This window comes from Brachyistius frenatus, unplaced genomic scaffold (assembly GCF_029030835.1).
Source record: "Brachyistius frenatus isolate BFR_SWC_R1_liver_20210118 unplaced genomic scaffold, ASM2903083v1 Contig_3, whole genome shotgun sequence".
In the NCBI taxonomy this organism is placed as follows: Eukaryota; Metazoa; Chordata; class Actinopteri; family Embiotocidae; genus Brachyistius; species Brachyistius frenatus.
Window position 1 is genome coordinate 3,850,112 of NW_027210602.1, and position 17,652 is coordinate 3,867,763.

General features: G+C 40.9%; 1 protein-coding gene across 1 annotated transcript in view; it reads left to right on the forward strand.

Moving 5' to 3' along the window:
• The first annotated feature begins 270 nt into the window (after positions 1-270).
• LOC138625591 (transmembrane protein 132D) overlaps positions 271-17,652 on the forward strand; it is a 32,981-nt gene continuing 15,599 nt past the window's right edge. The window contains exons 1-3 of the mRNA XM_069706604.1: positions 271-352; positions 8,124-9,051; positions 13,899-14,045. Coding sequence (XP_069562705.1) covers positions 271-352; positions 8,124-9,051; positions 13,899-14,045 — 1,157 coding nt within the window. The remainder of the gene's footprint in view (positions 353-8,123; positions 9,052-13,898; positions 14,046-17,652) is intronic.

A 17,652-nucleotide genomic window follows, 5' to 3' on the forward strand; every position in this document is an offset into this window, starting at 1 on the left:
AAATGTCGGTGTTGAGAAATATTGTACCTCAACAAGCATTCATGCATTTTAAGTGCTAACAGTAAAATATAGCACAATGCTGTGTACAGTAAGATTAAGACAACTCTCTTTTCAGCCTATAGGTGAGAGAAATTCTAAAAAAAGAAAAAAAAAAAAAGAAGCTCAACCAAACTGAATAGTTCACCTGTGTGTCCATCCATCCCTTCCAACATTAATGTGTTTCCCAGCAGGTGGTTGGAGGCAAGCCTCTTACCGGTCCAACACAGCAGTATGAGAGAAGGCTGGGAGGATACACCGCCTGGCCAGGAACTCACTGGAGGCATCCTGCGGGGGCTGAAAACTGATGTTCATGGTAGCCGAGCTCCAAAACGAGCATTCATTCAGAAGAGTGTTAGCTGACGTCAGTGAAGGGAAGCAGCCAGACCGCAGGCCTCGCCTTGGTGATTCATCTTTGGCAGAGACCATGGTAGGGGAAGATGTCCACAGGGTATGACTTGGCTGAAGAGCCCTCAGAACCCCGAGCGCAATGCAGTGTTGAAAAGATTAGCTTCTCTCTGGCCGGCTGTAGTGCTAAGTGTTATTACACAGGTGTAATGACAGCTTTACGTTCAGAGGCTGGACTCCAGCACTCCCTGGAGATTGGGAGAGAGAATACAGAAGCAGTTTGCAATGATTTCCACTCAGACGACTTCATAAATGCCCATGGCTGCAATTGACTTGGGTGTTCTTGAGCCACTTTTTCTGTTATTAATCTATTCATTTGATCCCTCGCCATTTGGATGCAGCTTCAACAGGATAAAACTGAGCTGAGTTGATCTGATCCTTGTTTGATCGATTGATGAAAATTAATGTCATCACAATTCAGCTGATGGGGAGTAATAAGAGGTATTCAGGAATTATTGAAATGGGACAATGCTGTAGTTCACAATCCACCACTGAGCTGGATTATCATCAGTAAAGGTTAATAGATCTACTAATCATACAATGACCTCTGTGAGCATGTAGCAGTCGTAACTGGTCATAGTTCATCTGGAGGTCAATTTTAGGAGTTACCTTCAGGCCAACCCTGATACAGCCTACAGGGGTATACTGTATACTAGTATCTCAAATTTGTTTAGAAACATTTTAGCCAAAAACTGTACACATCAATCTATAGTGGTTATTTGGATAGTTACTAATGGACTGTTCATAGCACATTTAAACAAGTAATAATCATCTGTGATATGTGCTTAAATCAGCACGTTTCATCCCTCCTTCAGACCCATTTTCCCCGCTACAACGCCCCGGATAATCTGTCCCAGTTCAATACACATAGTTTTATCTATTACTGTATATTTGCTGTTTTGAAATCATTTGAACAGCATAAGGAAGTGAATTGTTTTTTAGCACCTTCCTACCCCTTTTTTCATTTGTTAAATAATGACTTTGTAAATTCACCTTGTAGCTTGAAATATCATTTATTGGTGCTTAATGCAGAGAGGTATGCACAAGAGGGGATCAGGAAAACAGTGTTGTGCATCCTTGGAAATTCAACTAGAGCAGTGTGTGTCATGTTTCTTTAAAAATTCAATCCGTGGTGTAAGATGTGTGTGAGACAAACATGATAAACACTGAAGGTGATAGCAGATGGAACACAGTGTGTGATTACTTTAAAACATTTAATTTATTTTTTGCAATGTTGATTCATCAGTTGAAAATTTCAAAATTGTTTAAACCAATGTCATATTTTCCATTTGCAGTATGCTAATGTGCTCATAATGGCCTTGCTAAAATGCTGTTGTTGAGCACGTGTAATATTAACAACATTCACCGTCTTGGTCTGTTGGCATGCAAACAATTGCCAATTAGCACCAAACAGAAAGCACATCTAAAGATTTACAGAATGTCGTCATTACCAGCTCATACCAGCGTGGCTTAAAAGAGTTAATGGTTTTTTTCCTGAATCTCGAACTCGGCTTTGGCTCCTACCGGTAGTCACTGAGGTGATTTCTTTTGCTATCATGTGTTTCAGCAGCTAAATGAGGCACAGATTCCTATTTAAAAAGGAAATGTAATAAATAATTACAAGGATTAGGATCTTGACCGATGTTGAATCAAATCAAATGCCCTCCAAAACCTTCTGAGCCACCTGGTAGCAGCTTTTTATCCAGTATTGGAGTTCCACATGGTGAATCCGACCACCTCTCCGTCATCTCTAATAGCACCGGCAGCAGGCTGCTTGTCTGGAACAACAACTGAGATCTGGAGACGTTCCCAGACTCAACAGTCAGTGGCCTCTGCCACTGTCAGCTTTAATAATCACATCCAGCCAAAAACACAGACAAATTGCTCAAATTAAAACTGAGGGGCTTTAAAATGCAGTGCGTGTGATGCCCGACTGTGCAACAACTGCCACAATGTATACAGTACAATGAAGTTCATCCTCTGAGATAATACAGACTCTTGTAGTTCTTCAAAGTTTTATTGCCATTCAGAGATTGCTGAATGTCTCTCAGGCCCAGATTCAATTTAATCAGCCTCTACTGTCAAGAGGGAAGCTGTTTATTCATCAACGATACCTGCGTCACCCTGGCACTTGTACCTCCTTGTAATAAAACCGGCACTGAGGCACTGAGCCCGGTGGGTTCAGCTGACATATCAGGAGTTGTTTCATAGAACAGGTATTTAGCGGGATGTTGGAGAGGGGAGAAGAGAGGAAAAGTTTGACCAAGTTCATTATAGCCATGCGTTCTTTACCATAAATCTGATCTCAGCACTTGACGACGATGCCTCGGTGTAGAAGGAGAGAGCCTGGTTTTCCACAATTCTTAAACTGTATCGCCTCCCCTGGTTTACTCTTAGATAGAAAACTGCTTGTATTATCAGCTCCCTGGTTGTCGGACGTACTGCAACAAAGACACCATGCTATTTCAGTTCAGGCTTTGAACTCGCACTTGTGCTCAGTGTACCTCATTATGAGTTTATGGAATTTTAAGTTGAGGCAGATGAAGTGATACACATAAATAGAGAAAAAACAACAACTATAGGATTACCCTGTGTGTTGAGGAATTAAATGTGGCCTGAGGGGTTGCAAAAGAAAAGGCAAACACATTTCAACTCATTTGACCCTGAGCCCACTAACCTTGAATCTGTACATACTGTCTGGACACATAGTGAGCCTCAAACTGTTAGAAAATCAGAATACCAAGTTTAGCAGGACTCATACAAGGCTGAAGTAGTTTTTCTGGGTGTTTGCTAATGCTTTTTACCATGTTGCCAAATGTATATGTGCTGTGACACCACGAGGCTTAAGTGACTGCATCCATCTGCTCCATCCTCCGCACCAACTATGATTCCATGTGAGCCGTGGACTGAGAATATCCAGCTGACAGCTGGCAAAACATGCACTCAACTTTTTTTCCCCCTCAAATCCTGAGTCAAGTAATTGCACCATAAATATGAAGACTGTGATTTCTTATAACTTAAAATAGTAACAAACTTAACACAGTGAAAGTGGACACTATAGAATAAATATAAATGCTTGAATAACCTCTTGGTCATATGCAGCATCTTCAACAGGGGTCAGTAGATTGCGAGCTACTGGTTGAGTGTATTTGTTTTGAGTACAGTATTGTTATTGTTCACATAAAATAAGCTTATTCAGCTGGTTTCATGGAGCTCAGCTACCTGGATAAATGTTACTGTGTCCGAGAGCTACACCAGTCACTCTTTCATTTGGTCAAAGGAGCTCTCAGAGGAAAAAATGATGATAGACAATCGAGCAATCCAAATTGTGGAAAAGAAGCCGGTAAAATCACATCATTGCCATGTTCTGGAGAAATGAAACATGTTAAGCTTTGAACATTTTATTCAGTTTGCTAATGTTAAACTCATATAAACGCTTACATACTCAGGCTCCTCAGGTGATCAGTGACGCGTGGCTTCGGATCCAGTAACACGAGGGCCATCCAGTAGTAATTGTAAGGTGCCCAAATGTAAATCCTCATTTGGACATACATCTTTTTGTCGGGGGATCAATATGTGGATTCCTTACCTACCGAACTCAAACTGGACCCTCATTTGAGTAAATTTTAAACTCTAACATGCTACATACTTGTTTCTACACAAATAAACATTACATAATAATAAATAAAATAACTTTGTTTCCTTCATTGGGACTCTATTTTTTTTTCTATGCGAGTTCTTATAGTCATGATGTACTCATCCCTATAAAGTATCCATTCATCTCATTTGTGAAATCAACGTTAAAATACGTCATAGAAACCAGTGATCCCACGACCTCGTGTGCATTTAATTTGCTCGCGGCTCCTCCACTACCAGCGATTATGCACACGTGGGTTTAGTTAATCTGACTGACTGCACATGTTTACAGATTTCTATCATGGGAAGAGCGGTGTCTGCTGCTGTCCTGCCGTATCAGCTAGAGCAGTGCTCCAGGAGGAATACAAATCCTCTCGTCATTTAGAGGAGAGGGGACACCACGTTTGAAACTCTACCAGGTGCAACAAAACGTAGATTTGTGCGGATAAGGAAGTAAAGCAATTTTAATTTTTTTTAATTTTAATTTTATTTTTTTACCCTTTCGCTTGATCCTCTACAACCAGAGGAAGTAACTTTACCGGACATCAGACAATGTAATGTTTTGTCTCCAGCCGTTTCTTCCAACCAAACCTCACCTCGGTGCGCACTGGATCTCAGAGCAGAGCGGGTGGCCAGAAACTGCAACTTTACCAAAATGATGTTTAACTTTCCCCTCCGTTCATTGTTACCTGCGGTCGCGGTGGCAGTTTTAACAGCTGTTAAAGGTGAGATTTATGTCCGCTTTTGATGAGTAATGAGCTATCTCTGCTTCTATTTAGTCTCTGATCTGAAATTTAATTTGACTTGAGGAACGTCTAAAATGGAAAGACAACTGGGTTGGACTAGCTCAAAGGCTTCAGCTGCGTTTACAAGAAAACATTAATCAAGAGGAAATGTATGCTCATGTATATGCTTTGATGGTCCACACAGATTTGCTTGCTTTTTTTTCCTCCTCTGCATGATTCGGCTGTGGTTTTATATGCACACTATGTAGTACAGTAACTATCCTGATGACTTTTCTCAGCACAAGCTTTAAATAGGCCCACTAAAAAGACAATATGCATCTGATGTGAGACTTATAAGCTGAAATATTTGAGGAAATGTTCACACCATTTTGTTGGAATCCATAATTCATGACTTGTGCTTATTTAGCTGTTTCATAAGGGTATGGCGTAATGCTTTCCTTGTTTTGATGGTTTTGTGGGAAGTACCCACAGCCTCAGCCCATTTTGGTTATCCCTCTGTCTAAATGAAAGTGACAGCATGCTCTCCAGTGTGCATCAGGAAGCTTCATCTGTGGGATTAAAGAGGCCCGAAGCTGAGGCTGCACAGCTGTTTCTCTGGTTGTTTAAAGATAACCTGCACTGGGAGCTGCGAAGCTACAGTAAGCAGTCTGCCCCACTGTGATACCGATATCATGCCAAAGACTACTTTCTGAGATTACCTGGGTTTAGATCTACACATGATATGTGTGTGCATTTTTCGTCACTCGTATGTGTGACTGCTGCATCCCTGCTAGGCAGGACTCAGCTGTGCCCTCGTACCCTGCGTGTCTAAGTGAATATCGTCTCTGCTTGAGAAGCATGAATATGCATAGCAGCCTTATCGTTCAGTCCAGTCACAGATGTGCCCCCTAATGTACGAGCGAGGCTGTCTGAGTTTGAACTACCATTTACAATCTTCCTTCAAATGCGCCACACGGTTAATTTTTCTTGTCATGTGACTGGTTAAGATATTTCAGTGAATCCAGCCAGGGTTTATCAAATTAATAAATTATCAATGTGTTATACATTCACAGATGTACAGCAGTGTTCATCAGCACTGGAATCATTTTGTGCCTCAGATCAGAATCTAACAAATGCTGAGGATTATTTTCATTTTTGTGTTTTTTTTTTCATTCCATTTAATGCTTTGACTTGCAGTGTGTGTATATGAGATACGAGGAAATACAGTATTCAAACAAGATTTACAACCTTGATGCAGTGTAGGCCGGTTTATTACTTGAGCTCTTTAACAGACAAGTCCTAGTTTAGTCCTATTTTTCGATGAAAACTGAAATCATTCAGACATATCTCTCAAGCTTTTTGGAGTAGAAATAATGACAATAAATGAGACTTAAATTAGAGAGCACAAATATCTGCTGGTGAAGAAAAGTCAGTCAATCAATGGTGTCAGAGATCTGATGTGACAGACTGTAACTTGAACCTAAAGCCAACATTTCTGAAAAGCTTTAGTTAAACTTACATTTTTTTATTATCCTACTCTATAAAACATGGTCGGATTTAGAATGAAGTCACTTTTGTTCTTATGTTTTGTTAGCCTATTAATGAGGAAATCGGAGATCTGGATCATCACCAAAATCAAATTAGTTTAACTTTACGTGAGAGCCTGTCTGCACCAAATGTAACAGAAATCACTATGGAATTTCAAAGGTACCCAACAGTTCAACAGTGATAACAGTCTCCCTCATGGGCATGATAAGAGTACAATAAAATGTCTTCTAATTTAAACTAATTAGATTAATTATCCCTTGGTAAGCAGATTTACAGCAGCAAAATAGAAAATAACAATAGGGCTTACGCACCTTTGGTGCTCGGGCCCTAATAAACACTGACGTACAGCTGGGTTACATTTCATTTTGTTTGCCTGAAATCTGCAGAGATCATGGATAAATGATGTGGAGCAGCCGATATCTATTTTAGCCTTCATGTGAAATGAATCATCATCAGTAAGGAATCTATCAAACACCTTCCCTCCGTGTATAAGTGTGTTTTTTCTCTGAATAGTACTAGTTTAATATCAACTCTGACATCTGTTCAGAGTTTCCTTTGGATTCAGGAAGAGGTATTATTTCCATATAGATGTATTCATGTAAAATGGTTTTAGAAAATCCAAAACGAATGATATATCACTTCTAAGACCTTTGAGGGAAATTTAGGTTTTGCTATGGCTAAGGGTTTCGGGCTTTGAATACGTTATTTTTTGTGAGGTGACGGAAAGTCGTATTCACACATTAATTCTAGAGCATTTCAACATGGTGGATGGCAAATTACCAAGTGTCTTTGGCAGCAGGAAGTGGGATCTATCACACACAGCATCCTGTTGGGACAAACAGTCATCCCACGGAGGTGGAGAGGCTTTTTAGCACTCAGACGCTGCATTCGCCATTCCCCTTTTATTGCATCACATAAACGTTATAAGTGGAGAGCGGAGTTGATTTTCCGTTGAAGGACAAGTGAGACTTCAGGTGCACAGACTATCACATACAGTGAACGGTATTTGCATAGTATTCTTGTGTTTTAGTGCTCAAATTGTTTTGATGTGTATAATTCCCTGTAATAGAGCCATATAGCCGTAGTGAAGTGTCTTTGTGACCATGTGGTTCATGTGGTTGAACATTTCAGCAGCGACTAGTAGATTCATAATAATTGCTCCCTTCTAGTTACATTATACGCAGCAGTGAGCACGCTGTACTGTCTGTCCTTGTTACCACATTGTTCCAGCTATTGTGAATGCCATCGCTGTTAAATTCAGTGATCTGCCCTGGGAAACGTAAATGGTCTCTTCAGTGTTCGGAGACACGATTTATAGTCATTTGAAAGGAAATCTAGGCGAAAATGCCCAGAGAATAAATCTGTTGAAAAAAACACATTTGTTCCTAAAATGCCTCTTTCTGTTTTCTTTTGCTGTCCTCTTTTGAATGCAGGAACTACATTGGGAAATAAACGATATTCCTTATGTCAAGTCATTGCCTTTACCTTGACTCACTGCCCTCGATTCCTCAAGACGGCCAACTGCCCTCATGATCCTGAGTCGACCCTTTTGACACCCAACTCAACCCCCCTGTCGTGGACCCTCTGCTTTGTCTCTCCTACCATGCTCCCTTTTTTTTACCCCTACATCCTCATCAAATGTTTGCAGTTACAGTTGTTGACTGACTTTGTAAGTGGCACCTGTGTTTCATAATAGCAGATTTGACAGCTAACACATGGTGATATCGAGGTTTCTGCCCTAATTTCTCTTTGTTGATCCTCTCTTCCTAGTTGCTGAGAGCCAGAAAGTTGCTGAAAACTTTGGGACATCCTCCATCCCATCTTCGGTTTATCCAACCATCAACTTCAAGGTCCTCAATGTGGACCATGTGTTCTTGAGACAGGACAATCCGGAGCCTTCGGGGAACTCCAGCCTGAAAGCTCAGACTCAGACATTTCTCGTTACTGGTTCAGGTGTCGGGCCCCTCCAGCCAGCTGTTAACGCTTCGTATGGCCCCCTGGCTGTGGATGCCTACATCCCTCCGGACCTGCTTCTCAGTGGACGCAGGATCCTGCCAGTCATTTTGGTCCGTCAGGTTCGATCCTCATCCCCTGTCGTTAAGATTCTCTTCCACATGCCTACAGGAAGTGATATCACTGTTGGTCAAGAAACGATGGGCTCTAAAGGAGATAATGGGAAGAAAGATGACGGAGCTAAGACCAAGGACGAAGCTCACTGTGTGACTGCTTACGCCTTCTGGGAGACGAGGGAGGTCCGCGGGGCTTGCCTCGTGTCTCCAGGTGGATTCTGTGTGGCGCACCTGAAGCCAGAATTTACCTGGTTCAGCTCAGCCAGCAGATCAGGAAGCTCTAGCAAGGAGGCAGAAAGAACAGAAGGAGTTAAGGGACTTCAGGGGAACCTTGTGGAGGTCTACTTCCAAAGTCGGAGGGACCAGACTGGCCAGTGCACCCCACAGGACAGCCTGCAGCGAGTAGGAGTGGGAAGAGGAAGAGACTCTGGGGGATCAGGGACACCACTGAGGCGGATTGGAAGTGTCAACCTGCTCAGAACTCCACCAGGGAACCCAACTTTCCTTCGGCTGAGGCTGGGAGGCGCCGTGGTGATCCAGACTTCTTCCAAGCCAATGAAGACCACAGAAGTGGCAACTTTCTATATCTTTCTGGCCAGTACATCTAGCTTGGAAAGTTTCACACTTAGGTGAGAGATCTTCTGTGTTTTTCCTTATTAGAGTGCTTTTAAAGGAATAGTTATGTGCCAAGCTATTTCTTGGCCTTGTGCAGTGACTTCCTGTAGACTTTTCTGGTTGACACTCACGCCAGATGCAAGGCCAAGAGATAGCCTGGCATGTTACCCCCCCATTAAATTGTAAAAAACAACAACAAAAAAAACTGTCATGTTAAACTCTAATTCTTATATTCAACAAATTAAAAATACCATGTTAAATTAGGCCTTTGGACAGAGACAGTTGGTTCCCATATTTCCAGTCTTAATGCGAATCAAAGTTAACTGCCCATGAAAGCGATTAAGCATACTTCCCAAAACCACCACACCAATCAAACATGGGGAGTTTTTTTTCCACATATAGACTGTATTAAATATTAACATGAATAGTTATTGTTCATTCCTCAGAATTTTCAAAAAAAAAATTCAACTGTGCCCATTTTGGATACCCACCCATCCTTTAGCATTCAATCTCTCTGGTCTCTGATCGTGTTGGGTATGTTCCAAAGCTTTTTGTGATCCTTTGGGGTCCAAAAGTCCAAGCCAAATCTCCAGAGATTCCAGATAAGTCTTGTCTCAAATCTTTTTCTGTGCATTTCTGAAGTCAAGGCTCTTCACGAGGAGTCAATTTGCAAAACATACTTCATAAGAAACTTGCAAGTATAAATAGCCGTCCTCTGTGTTCCTGAATACTCAGGAGTAAACATGACATTTACACATTTTTCATTGCAGGCTGTGTTGGTAATTATTTTATATAGCTGTACGTCACTGTTGAAACCTTTTCAATTAAATATTCAAGGTATGTGGCAGTATAAAGTGTGCCCAGAACATTCTTTTTTATGATCTATCTTTAAACAGGTGTTAAACTTAAGAGTGTCATTTCAAGAAACCATTTTCACATCAAATGAATAACATAAAAACCAATTGTCCCTGAAACATTTGAAGCATAAAAAGACACTGAAACCAAGTTGAATCATCAGGATAGACAGTATATTGAAGCATATTCACGAAGGATAAGATCCATGCATTTAAACAGTTACTTAAGGCACTTGAATACTGATGGGGCTCACCATCAAGGCCATGCAGTAATATGCTTCAGTGCCAACATGACTTGTGTTGTCTGCCAGTTTCACTGGCTTCATAAATTACTGACACGTTATATCCTGTCTACTTCAAACCTCTCAGTTAGTGGGAGAGTTATGACGAGCACTCTTCCATAAACAGGGAAATAATTGGCAAATGATTCACTGGTTTTCATATCTCATCATCCCACTAACATTTCAACAAGGTTCTGTGGTTATTTGACTTCATAAATAATGCATTGGCTTAATGGAGCAGGAAAACAAATAACTAACATCCTCCTAACTCCTTTGGGTAAAAGTGAACTTAATATGAAAGCAGCCCCGTCACACTGAAACACACGGTTCAATCTGTTTTCCAACTTTCTCCTTGCTGCCCCTCGATGCACATCGCTGGGTGGAGTGAAATTGTTTTTGACACATCAGTAGGATGTAAAGCCATTGTAGTGTGGTTTGTGTTTCCAGTCTTTACTCTGCTTAATGGTTTTGTTTGAAATGTAAGAGAAATTTCTCTCTAATCTTGCGATTTAGTAATATCATGCTCCAACCATACCAACCGCATGGTAATCTGCTGCAGGATGCAGGCAAATGGAGAGAAATATTAAGATGTGTGTATTAATCCATAGTGCACGTGGTTAAACCTGTGGCTGTGTCACTCAGTCCGAGTGCTCCCACACACACACACACACACACACACACACACACACACACACACACACACACACACACACACACACACACACACACACACACACACACACACACACAGATGCAAAGTCCCAGTGACCTGAATGTAGCTCTGCTAGCATTGTTGAAATACCATGAATTAAGATTTGGTAGAGGGACGCTGACCCTTTAACATCTGCTGTTGTTTTGAGTATTTGTGAGGATTTACTGCCTCTTCACCTTTAAATTCCCCAAATTCAGACTCGCTGACCACACCGCTGAAGTTACCCCAGTTGGGTCAGTCTGTGTGTTTCTAACCTACTGCCACATCCAGAATGAGATTGGACAGGAAAAAAAAAGGGACTGAGTGCAGCAGTTAAGTCCAAGTGAAGGCTAGCTCTGAGGAGCTTGGCAAAGTGATTGATTCCTCCTGGGAGAAATCCCTGCTCTACTTCGCTCTTTGGCCCAAGATTGAGTACACTCCAGCAGGGTTAGGCCAGATAATCTGTGCCCCTGATTGAAAATGAATCAAGCCATTAACCCTTTAGGGTAGAGATGATCTGGGCAGACTGCCAGGATTAACCGAGTACATCTGTGTGCGTGTGGGGTTTTCAAGGCCACCATACCCACCTGTTAAGCACACAGGCAGCTTGTAAACAAAATCTTTTTTTTAAATCTGCGAGAAATACAAAATGCCCTGTCCACAGATGACACATTTACAGCGGAAACTCATTTCATTCTGCATGAAATGCTAATGAAATTAACAAGCAAACAAAAGTCTTGAAGGATTTCTGATGTCCACAGTTTTTAACAAAGAGACAGAGTTCGGTAAAACAGTAGTGAAGAGTTGTTCAGTTTAAATGTCCATATCCATTCGGTCCCCCACCTGTGGTCATGAACTCCGGATAGTGATTGACAAAGACAAAGAGCAAGGAGAGAAGAGGCTGAAATGAGGTGTCTCCGCAGGGAGGCGGGTGTCTGCTTGTGGACAAGAAACTCAGTGATCCAGGAAGATCTTGGCACTGCTTCTCCACTCTTAATAGAAGCCAGTTGAAGTGGCTCATGCCCCTGAGAGCGAGGTCATCAGGTGCTGTTGTTGCTGTGACGCTGAGCTGACGAGCAGCAACAAAATTATTTATTGTATGGAGCAGAAAATACATTTTTAAGTTTGGAAAAAAAAAAAATCTATTTTAGGTTATTCTTTTCCTCATTTGAAACACACTTAATTCGTTCAAAGATACAAATTGTCACCTCCTTTTTAAAGAATTGAAACCAGAAAATTGAGGTTGAAGGAAATAAAAGAACTCTGTTTTTTAGTTTGTATTCTAATCTGCCTGATTGAATCAATGTTTAAATTCATAGTATTGCATGAATTCATTAAAATTGTAAATTAAAACATAATGAAGGGATTTTTGCCTTTGGCTAAAGAAATTGATCTCTGCACAAGTGTCTTTATCCGTTGGCTGTTGAATTGTCAGCTTATCGGTTTGATTCAAAGACCAATTGCAGTGTGTGAGTGTGAGTGTGTGTAAATTCTAGCTCATAGCATTTTGTTTTTGAAACTGCTCTTACCCTGACCTCAGTCAGTGGTTATTAATCCATCTAGTTGGTCTATGATTCTACATCAGTATTTCTAAATGCGAGTCTGCTTGACATAAAAGCATGCATAGTACTGACTTTTATTCTAACATAAATAGGTTTTGTGTGCGGATCTTTCCTTCCGTCAATCATAATGTTCTTCAGCTATTGGAAGACTGCTTTGCGTTTCCGTTTTAACAACCTGTTGTTAAAACGGAAACAGAGACGGATTGTATGATGTAAAATAGCAGGTTGTCTCTCCCTGTGTCTGTTCTAATCAATGACAAAGCTCTTTGTGTGCCTGGCAGGAATAGGACTCGGGGTAGACATGAGAAAATGCCCATCTGAAATCCTCACAGATGATGTATTCATGAACAATAAGCATGCTTTCATGACCACAGACTACCTGTTGTCACATGTGACCTCGTCACAAAGTCACGTTAATACACCGGCATGCACTGGTTGCTGAACTAATTCAATGCGTTCTCGAGGTTGAGTTTCTTTCCGTATCACTCTCCATGAATATCCTGTCGACAAATCTGCAGAAGCTGAGTGATGCTCCAGAGCACACATGGGCTGGATTCCCTCTGGACCGTCGCCATAACCTCCTTCAATCCTTGCCACGAGGAAAATTGCCGTGTTTTGGAAATACACACGACTCCTACCCCGCAGCAAGATGTCTGTGCGAGTGCAGATTAGTGAATCACTGCACTTTAAACGTGGGTCAGAAGCATTTCGTCTCCCTTGTATCACATTTCATGCCTATGACTCGAGTAGCTGCTCTGTGACCCCGTCCGTTGATATGTGACGACTCTTGATGCAACAATTTACTGGAGGGACCAAAAACCAAAGCCCTCGGTGAGTGTTGGATGTGCAGGACTGTCTGGTTCATTCACATTATTCGGAAGGAGTGCGCTATCTCGCCGAGCAGAGTTATGTGTGTGTCTGAATTAGACGTCTGATTAACTGATTCCCAGCTCTCCCCAGGGCTAATGGGAATTAAATACCCCTGCTAATTCTCAGTCAGCGAGCAGCCTGTGACACATCAGTCTGTCTGTGACTCACCTCGTTATGCGCAACACAAACAGCTAAACACGCAAAAAAAAGAGCGCAGACAAAACACGCGTGTAACCACAGGACAAACATGCTATCCCAAAGCAATGCACATGTTTCTCAGTGACCCTCCTACACACTTACTATACCTCTCAGTATTCAGAGATGAGACATGAAGGCATGACAAACATCATATGCTAAATATTACAGCGTTGTTGTCGATACAAAACACACAGATGTAACAATTCAAGTATATCTGTTCAGTGTTGGAGTGTCACTGTATTACCCTGTGTTGTACAGTGTGCTCTACAGCAGATAGCCCAGCATGTGCTTGTTTCAATAACTCCTTTGAGACACATCACAGCACTGTACGAAATTCTCGTACATACAAAAAAAAAAAAAAATTACTGCTTCGTACTAGCTACACTGTGTTTGTGTTTACTGCAGGGCAGCAGTAAAATCGGGCTTGGCGTTCAGTGCAGCTCGGCCCAGTGACTCAGCACTGTGGGACATCTTAGTGGAGCCTGGCAGAGGAGCGACCCCCAACACGGTCTCCGTTATCTGTCACAGGAAGGTTGCCATCACAGCAAAGAGGTCAGTCTACTGCATGTACAGTGCATGTTTACAGTGTCGGAGGTGTGCGTGCTTTTAAACCATTGACGTTTCTTTTCATTTCTCTTTGTTTATTATGCCCTTTGTTTCTGAGGTTTCAGTAATCCCTGCTGCTTTCATAAGTGATCAGGTATCATGAGAAAAAATGTCTTCTTCAATATTACGTTCGCTTTGTAGAATTGGTACAAGCTGAAACGGAATGATTACCTTTTTTTTTTTCTTTTTTTTTTTCAGAGGAAATGTAATAACTTGTGGCCTTGTGCTCCATGGTGCACAGACTGTAAGCAGTCCCTTTTGTTTTAGTCTGTATAACAGAATGTGGAGCTGCATCCCCTTTTATGTAGTATACATTATTCTCAGTAGAAGCAAGAGAGTCTGCATTAGAATAAACAAGATCTTACAGATGTACCTGCTGCCAAGTCTGCTCTGAGGAAACAAATAACATCCTTAAAGCACTGACGGACCATCTCTACAGACACTTGATGCCACTAACATTAGTCTCTTAAGTCAGTGTGTTGTCTGAGACCGCAGAATATTAAAGTGGGTGTGTTTACATGGACATGTTTGTGCATGTAAACATCATATAGTGATTTCAGAAATGTGGATAAACCCTTACCCTGAATATGCTAAGTGAAATAAACTAGTATACTGCCATGTTTATACATCTTATCCACCTTATTCAACTCTGCAAATGTCATGCAGTAATCAGTAACCAGGATACTTGTATTTATGGTGTTTACAGTGATAAGTGTAGCCAGATTTCTCTGTGTTCAATGTAAACATCATACCCTGAATATGATCTAAACCAGCATAACTGAATGACTCATGTCCACCTAAACAAGGAATAAAAACACTGTAAATGGAAGTGAAAAAAATAAATCCATAGCATCACATAATTACTTTAACGTTGTTTTACTCTGCATCCTGTGACCTTTTTTTTTTTTTTTTAAATATCTGGTTACAAATTTCTAGTATCAGTCCCTCATATGAGAACATATCCACACATCTTGTGCATACAATACTTATTACAAAAAGCAAAGTATTGTATATAAATATAGAAAGGATGAAACTATTTATCTAAATTAATAATCTGTGTATCTTCTTTCACCAAATGTTTAACTCTGTGGAATCATGAATGAATGATCTATGACCCCCATTTTCATTGTATAACATTTGCTTTCTTAATGAAGGTTTTAAGGTTTTACTCTCCAACTTGCTTTGATGTGACTAGAATATATGAGAAACCTGAAGAGAAGCAGTAAATATATCAAACTGCTGACCTTTAACTTCCTTTAGTTTAATAGTAAATGGAACTTCATTTCAAAAGCACTTTCTCTGCTTGTTTTACCTTATGCACGCCAGTTGATTACTTCAGTTCTACTTGCTGCCGGAAGCGCACACCAGCTGCCACCTCTGCCCAGCAACCTCCCTCCCACACAGACACACACCAGCCGCCGTCCATCCGACCCACATATCCGTAATCATCCATAATCACGTCTGTGTTATCCAGGCTTAAGCGCTTGCACGTTCAGAAGTGGAGATTAGGAAGCAGAGATATTCCAAGTCGGGTCCCCATGTATTGAGCTTCCACCAGGACGGACACACACACACACACACACACACACACACACACACACACACACACACACACACACACACACACACACACACACACACACACACACACACACACACACACACACACACACACACTAGTGCTACGCTTTGAAGTGATGATACGTTGAAATACTCCCCTAATAGATGGATTTCCAGGAAATAGGGGGCATTAACCCCTTCTATGTTTCTCTGTCTTGCTCTCATGGACTCTCTCGCAGTATTTTCAGTGTGAATCATTTCAATCCGTTTAAAATCTGTCTGAATACATCTTATTTAAGCACATAAAGGAAGACAAGACCCAGATCAAAGAAATGAAGTGGATATTTTCAGCTGTTGTTCCATGATTTTTTAAAGTTATTTTTACACTGTCTTTTCATTTTCATTTTCGATTCTTGTCTATCCCAGACATAGACACTTGGAACAAGTACACCTTTGCATGTTTTCTGATATATTTGCTCAAAGACACACGTGACTTCAGGCATGTACAATCAGAATGGCATTTCTCTTAGTTTTGCCCAAATTTTAATTTGGCATATGAAGTTCATGCCTCGATCAATAACCTCTATGGAGGGTGTTAATTGATTAGTTTGACGTTTTCGGAAATGTGCTTATTTGATTTCTTTGTTAGATTAGCAGATTGATACCACTGAATATTTTATGAGCAGGCAAAGATGAAGCTCGATCGAGCAAACAGTCACCTAGCAAAAAGACTGAAAATGTTTTGTTTCATCAAATCCAAGTGTAAAAGCTACTGCAAAACCTTTTTTTTTTTTTTACCTGGCTAGCGACTTCTTGTTTCCACCATTACAGAAAAGACACGCGAGTTCCCCATGTTTTCCACGTGGGACATGTGCTCACATGTATGACTCATGTTTATCACATGTTACATATGATAACATGGGGAACATATGTGGAAATGTTTTCTAATGGGAGTTTTACATGGGCTTCACACACTACATCATGAAAATGTTCCAAAACCACACTTTCCACATGCAAAATGAATCTTTCACGTGCACATTCCCATGTGTGTTTAGTCACATGTTATTAAGGGAAACATGTTATGAAGGGAAATGGTCACAACTGGGGGGTTAGTTCGGTCTTCAAGGCCTTCAGTTTTTGCTTGCCACAAACCTGCACGACTCGGCAGACATTTCTTTTGTGAAGAGCTGTCACGTAGTATCACCGACCCTCAGTGAGAAACTTCATGTTACTCAGGAAAATCTCGCCTTCAGAGATGGAAACTAGAATAAGTTTTTGTAAACCCAACAAAATAATCTTAGTTGAACTCACTGACTTGTGAGTTTACTGCCTGAAAAATCTGCTTCAGAACACTTTGAACGTGTCTGTTTAGCAGTTTATGGATGTACACAAGCAAAAAAAGATAAAAACATTCTGTTTTGCTTTTTTTCTGTTCTGAAGTGCCACACATAACCTCACAATATCCTCCTGCACTGCAATCTTCATTCACTATTGCACTGCCACCAGCCCTTGGGTTCCTTTTCATAGAGCATCAAACGTTCATACAGGTATATATGTTTGCCTTTGTCCACTGATTTCAAAAGTTTTGACTCTTTTCTTAAATACAAATTTCAAACGTGAAGAGGTTCATTGTTTTGATTTATGCAAAGGTATGCTCCACTTCAAAGTTCCACAGTTCACTTCACATCGTGCTCTGTTCTGCCTTTGATCTGTTCCTACTGACAGGTTTTGCCTACACAGTCTCCAGCATCAAATAACATCACATGCCGTTTCTTTGACGATCCTTTGGCCAGAATACTTGGCTGAAATCTCTGTCAACTCACTTAATCTTCCCTTCACACTCTCTCTTTATTCTTCCATCTGCTGATAGAAATGGGACCTCTTGTGTATTGCCTTTACCTTTTTGTTCAACTTTACAGGTGGTTTTTCACAAATTTGTCTCTCCTTCTTTTTCAAAAGCCGTGACTGTTAGAATTTTTACTTCTCTTAGAGG